This window comes from Spinacia oleracea, chromosome 3, assembly GCF_020520425.1.
Source record: "Spinacia oleracea cultivar Varoflay chromosome 3, BTI_SOV_V1, whole genome shotgun sequence".
Classification (NCBI taxonomy): domain Eukaryota; kingdom Viridiplantae; phylum Streptophyta; class Magnoliopsida; order Caryophyllales; family Amaranthaceae; genus Spinacia; species Spinacia oleracea.
In genome coordinates this window covers 49,994,236-50,000,232 of record NC_079489.1, presented here as the reverse complement: position 1 = coordinate 50,000,232, position 5,997 = coordinate 49,994,236, and the positions used below count along the sequence as shown (strand labels likewise).

Here is a 5,997-nt window from a genome sequence, read left to right as displayed (position 1 = left end):
AAGAAGCCACAGGATGCCTCCCGGGAGCGCATCTTTAACGTCACTAGCTTGACGGTGCCCCCCAAATTCATGGGGGGTCTTGGAGGTCCATGATGGCAAAAGTGCCATTAGAATCACCTACAAAATAATGCTTGAGCCGGTGTCCATTTACTTTGAAATTTCCGGCATCACGACTCCAAATCTTGAAAGCACCATGGGGGGAAACTCTCACCACTTCAAACGGGCCGCTCCAACTGGAGTTGAGCTTTCCGGGAACAATTTCAAACGAGAGTTATAGAGGAGAACTTTATCCCCCTCCTTGAACTCCCTCTTGTCAATAAGTGCGTCGTGATATTTCTTGGAACGAGCTTTGTAGATACTTGTCGAATCATAGGCATTCATTCGGAGCTCTTCAAGCTCATGGAGGTCAAGTAAACGACGCTCACCCGCACAAGTAAGCTTGAAATTCAATGTTTTTATGGCCCACATGGCCCTATGTTCTATCTCGACCGGCAAATGGGAATTCTTGCCATACACAACTTTGTACGGGGTCATCCCAATTGGGGTCTTGAAAGCCGTCATATAAGCCCATAAGGCATCATCAAGCTTGATGGACCAATCCTTCCGGTTCTTAACAACCGTCTTCGCAAGGATCAACTTAATCTCGCGGTTGGTGACCTCCACTTGACCACTAGTGCATGCGAGGGTGGTATGCCAAACCGACTTTGTGATGCATACCATACTTCTTCAAAAGGGCCTTGAACTTCCCATAAGCAAAGTGGGATCCTCCATTACTTATCACCTCTCTAGGGACTCCGAAGCTGGGGAAGATAATCTTCTTGAAAAGATAAAGTACTAGCTTATGATCGTTGGTGGGAGAGGAGATTGCTTCCGCCCATTTAGAAACGTAGTCAACGACCACTAGGATGTACAAATTTCCATATGAAGAAGGAAAAGGGCCCATGAAGTCAATTCCCCAAACATTAAACACCTCTAGCTAGATAATTGAAGATTGGGGGATCTCTTGCCTCTTAGACACATTTCCCGTGCGTTGACAACGATCACAAGTTTTGGCGAAGGCCCAAGCATCTTGGAATAGATTGGGCCACCATAGCATTCTTTGTAGGACCTTGGAGGCGGTTTTATCCCCCCCATATGCCCCCACAAGGATAGGAGTGACACATGCGGAGAACATTAGCAAACTCATCATTAGGTACACCTCCGTAATAGCCCATCCGGGCCTGTTCTCAACAAAATAGGCTCATCCCACACAAATCGCCTAGCATTATACTTCAATTTCCTCCGTTGTTGAGTGGAGAAATCCTCCGGGATTGCCCCACAAGCAAGGTAGTTCACATGGTCGGCAAACCAAGGTAGAGAGGAGCTTTCAACCATATACAAAGTATCATCACGCTAGGCGTCCTCAATTGGAAAATCATCAATATCCCCATTGTCAAGCTCAAGTCTACAAAGATGATCGGCAACCACATTTTCGGCTCCCTTTTTGTCACGAATCTCAATGTCGAATTCTTGGACGAGGATAACCCACCGAATGAGCCTGGGCTTTGCCTATTTCTTGGCCATAAGATAGCGTATGGCTGCATGGTTGGTGTACACAATGGTTTTTGAACCCACCAAGTAGGTCCGAAATTTCTCGAAGGCATGAACAATTGCAAGGAACTCTTTTTCGGTGGCGGTATAGTTGGATTGGGCTTGGTTGATTGTGTTGGACATGTAATAAATGACATGGAGATTTTTATCCTTCCTTTGACCTAAGACACCCCCAACCAAATAATCGCTTGCATCGCACATTACTTCAAAAGGGAGGGACTAATCGAGAGATTGCACGATAGGAGTGGAAATCAAAGAGAGCTTGAGCTTGTTGAAAGAATTAAGGCATGCGGCATCAAATTAAAAATCACACTCCTTTTTGAGGAGATTAGTAAGGGGGCTTGCAGTCAACGAAAAGTCCTTGATGAACCTCCTATAAAAACCCGCATGCCCAAGGAAGGAGCGGATGCCCTTAACATTGACCGGAGGAGGGAGCTTTTCAATTACCTCAATTTTTGCCCTATCCACTTTGATACCAAGGTGTGGTACCTTATGCCCTAGGACTATCCCCTCTTGCACCATAAAGTGACACTTCTCCCAATTAAGCACCAAATGAACCTATTCACATCTCTCAAGGCACTTTTCAAGGTTGAGGAGGCATTCATCATAGGTGGCCCCACCCACCAAAAAATCATCCATGAAAACCTTCATCTCCTCCTCAAGCATGTCACCGAAAATGCTCATCATGCATCTTTGGAATGTCCCGGGGGCGTTGCAAACCCAAATGGCATTCTCCTATAAGTAAATGTTCCATATGGACAAGTGAAAGTAGTTTTCTCTTGGTCTTCCGGGTTTATGGGGATTTAGAAGAACCCGGAATAACCATCGAGGAAACTGAAGTACTTGTACTTTGTTAGTCGCTCAAGCATTTGATCTATGAAGGGAAAAGGAAAATGGTCCTTCTTGGTAGAAGGTTAAGTTGATGGTAGTCAATGTACATCCTCCACTCGGTCACCGCCCGGGTAGAAATTAGCTCACCTTGTGCATTTTTGACCACCGTCATCCCACCTTTCTTGGGGACAACGTGGACCGGGGTGGGTTACCCATCTACTATTGGATACATAGTAGATGATCCCGACCGCCAAGAGTTTGACAATTTCTTTCTTAACCACCTCACCCATTGGTGGGTTAAGCTTGCGTTCTCTATCCCGATGAGGGACAGTATTATCCTCAAGTTCAATGTGGTGCATGCAAAGTGTCGGGCTTATACCTTTCAAGTCATCTATGGTATACCCCAAAGCACTTTGATGCCGCCTCAAAACATGAACGAGCTTGAGGACTTACTCATCATCCAAACTAGCATTAACAATGACGGGGAAGGAGGAATTAGGACAAAGGAAGACATACCTCAAGCTCGAAGGTAGAGCTTTTAGCTCAACCTTGGGAGCTTCCTTACTATCTCGTTGCTTTAGGTCATCAAGAACATCTTTCCGGTTAAGCAAAAGACAACATTCCCCGGGTCGGTTATCAAGTGGGATAGAGTTCAATTCCTCCTTGTATGTGGCCGCTTCAACCCCTATATTCCCTAAACCTTCCCTATTCAAGATAACAAGCTCAAGAGGATCGTTAGTAATGAGCAAGTGCTCATGCATGCCATGTAAAAGGGGATCAAGGGAGTCAACAAAGAAACAATTTTCACTAGGTGATCTAGGATAGTGCATAGTATGAGTCAAATAAAAAGTAAGACTATCCTTTCCCACCTTCAAGGTGATTACCCCTTGTTTCACATCAATGCTGGCCCCGCCGTGGCCAAGAACGGCCTACCAAGAATAATAGGGACATGAGAGTCCTCATCAATATCAAGCACAACGAAGTCTACGGGGATAATGAACTTTCCTACCCTCAATGGTACATCCTCAACCTTGCCAACAGGATATTTGACCGATGGTTGGCAAGTTGCAATGTAATATTAGTAGAGACCAATTCTCCATTTTCAAGTTTAGAAAATACCGAGTACCACATACAACTAACACTAGCCCCCAAATAGCATAAGGCGTTCCCAATTTCAAGGGATAGAGAAACAACCCGGATCCTTGAGTTTTGGGGGCATTTGATTGAGAATAATGGCACTAAAATTCTCGGTTAAATTGACTGTTTCCTTTACGTCGCAATCTCTCTTCCCACTCAAAATTTCCTTAAGAAATCTAGAGTAGGTAGGCATTTATTTCAAGGCGTCTGTAAAGGGAATGGAAACATGTAACTTCCTAAGAACTTCAAGGAACTTTGAGATTTGAATCCAATTTGTGTCTCATAAACCTTTGGGGGTAGGGAAGTTTAGGAGTGGGGAGAGGTAAAAGAGTAGCCTCCATTGGTTTCGGAACATCACTCACATCATCAACGTGAGGCTCCTCTTATACCACATCATCGCCATTGGACTTAACAACCCCTTTTTGTTCTTCCCTTTTTGAATCAGGGACATTACTAGCTCTAACACCATCACCTAGAGTCTTCCCACTCCTAGTCACAATGGCATTCATTTTCCGTGGTGCTTGACCTTGGGGTGGGAGACATGTGTGCACTTGATGCTGTTTGAGATGAGTATTGGATTGCTTAAATCCATCCTCAAATTCCACATTCTTTTTGGCTTGCGCCCCCACAAATGACTCCATGAGAGCCTCAAGATTAGACTTAGGAGGCGGGAGTGGTGGAGGAGCATTACCAAATCCGGAAGGATTAGGTGAATATTGAGTGCCATAGGTCCTAGGCGCATTGAATCCGGGAGGAGGATATTGGGAATTTCCATATTGGTTTCCCGAATTCAATGGATAGCCCCCACTAGAAACTCCTCTATCTTTCCCATATTGGTAGTTATAGCCCATTCCACCTAGGTAGCTTGGGTTATAACTAGCTTGGTGGTAAGGAGCTTGATTACCTAGGCCATGGGGTTGACCATAGGGAGTTTGTCCTTGATAGCCTTGCCCCCTATAGTTGCCCCGACCTTGGGAATCAAACCCTCCTCCTTGGCCTTGGCCTTGGTAGGATCCACCTTGATAGGCATGCATAGGAGGGCCTCTAGGTGCTTGTCTATTGAAGTTTGGGTTTGGGGGCCCATCATACCTAGACCTTTTATTCAAATAATTAGAATACTCAATATCAAATTCTTGCTCATAAGATGAGCCATGTTCAACATATGAGACATTTTGCAATAATTGGCACATGTTAGGGAAATGATTGTGCTCACCATAAATATCACAAAAACATGTATCAAGAGGCATGGTGTTGTAGGAACTAACCTTGCCCTTCCCTTTGGTGAGAAGGGTGGCCGACGGTGGAGGAATTGTTGATGGAGATGGTGGTTGAATTGGAGCACTCTCAACCTTCTCAAGGCGTGAGCTTAGCTTTTCAATGATGTTGGCTTGCTCCAATGCATAAGCCGAACCATTTCCATATTCATACTTGATTTTACCCTCATAGTTCCTCTTTCCCACATGCCAAGATTGGTAATTCTGCACCACATCTTCAATTATCTCTTCAATTCGGTCCTCCGTCTTATTCATGATTGGACCACCCGCTCCCGTATCAAGGCTTGTTTTGGAGGTTGGGCTAAGACCCAAGTAGAAAGTTTGGAGGAGGAGCCACTTAGGTATTCCGTGTTGAGGACACTCCATTTTGTACTCCTTAAATCTATCCCAAGCTTAAAATAGGGATTCATCACGTTTTTTCTCAAAGGATTGAATCTTAGGCCGGTACTCCACGGTCTTCCCATGCGAGTAGAACTTACTAAGGAATGCACTTGTGACCTCGTTCCAAGTTCTTAGTGAGTTTGGCTTGACCTCCTTGTCAAGCCAATCACTAGCTCGCCCCAATAGAGAAAATCGGAATAACTTCAACCTAACATACTCGGAAGTCACCCCGTTATGCTTAATGGTGTCGCAATAGTGCTCGAATTGCTTCAAGTGTTCATGCGGCGACTCACTAATTTTTCCGCAAAACTGGTGGCTTTGCACTAGGGTGATGAAGGCGGGCCTTATCTCAAAATTATTGGCATTAGTGGTTGGGACTTGTATTCCACAAGTTGCCTCAAAAGCGCCCGGTATGCCCAAATTCTTCACCGATAGAGCCATTCTTTCAACCGTAGGACTTGAAAGCTCTTGATTCGGAACCTCGCTCAAAGGATCAAATCTATTGTAGCTTAAGGATCGGGTTCGAATTCGCCTTAAACTCTGCAATGTCCTCTCTAACTCTTGGTCGAGAGGAAAGAGAGGCCTATGACGAGCGCGCCCCCTATATTGCATACAATCTCAAGGAAACGTGAGAAATGACAAGGAAACTAAAACAATAACGAAATTTTGGGTTAAACTAGACTTGACTAAACTAAACTAAAAAACAACAACCGCTCCCCGCCAATGGCGCCATTTTGATGAGGAGTTTTCCGTGTCGTTGAATCGGAATCCACCAAATCAAACA

The 5,997-nt window shown here is 44.9% G+C and overlaps 1 protein-coding gene and 1 non-coding gene across 2 annotated transcripts; one reads left to right on the top strand and one right to left on the bottom strand.

Moving 5' to 3' along the window:
• Positions 1 to 207: 207 nt before the first annotated feature.
• Positions 208 to 720, bottom strand: LOC110801983 (uncharacterized). The gene has a single exon (XM_022007398.2). It carries the CDS (start codon positions 718 to 720, stop codon positions 208 to 210), a length of 513 nt encoding a protein of 170 aa, XP_021863090.2.
• Positions 721 to 5,175: 4,455 nt separating this feature from the next.
• LOC130471159 (small nucleolar RNA R71) lies at positions 5,176 to 5,281 on the top strand. Its single transcript, XR_008931822.1, has one exon. It is a non-coding gene; the product is annotated as a small nucleolar RNA R71 (small nucleolar RNA).
• The last annotated feature ends 716 nt before the right edge of the window (positions 5,282 to 5,997 follow it).

Excerpts from the sequence above, each read along its gene's own strand:
- LOC110801983 (XM_022007398.2), bottom strand. The coding sequence starts at position 720 with ATGGTATGCATCACAAAGTCGGTTTGGCATACCACCCTCGCATGCACT.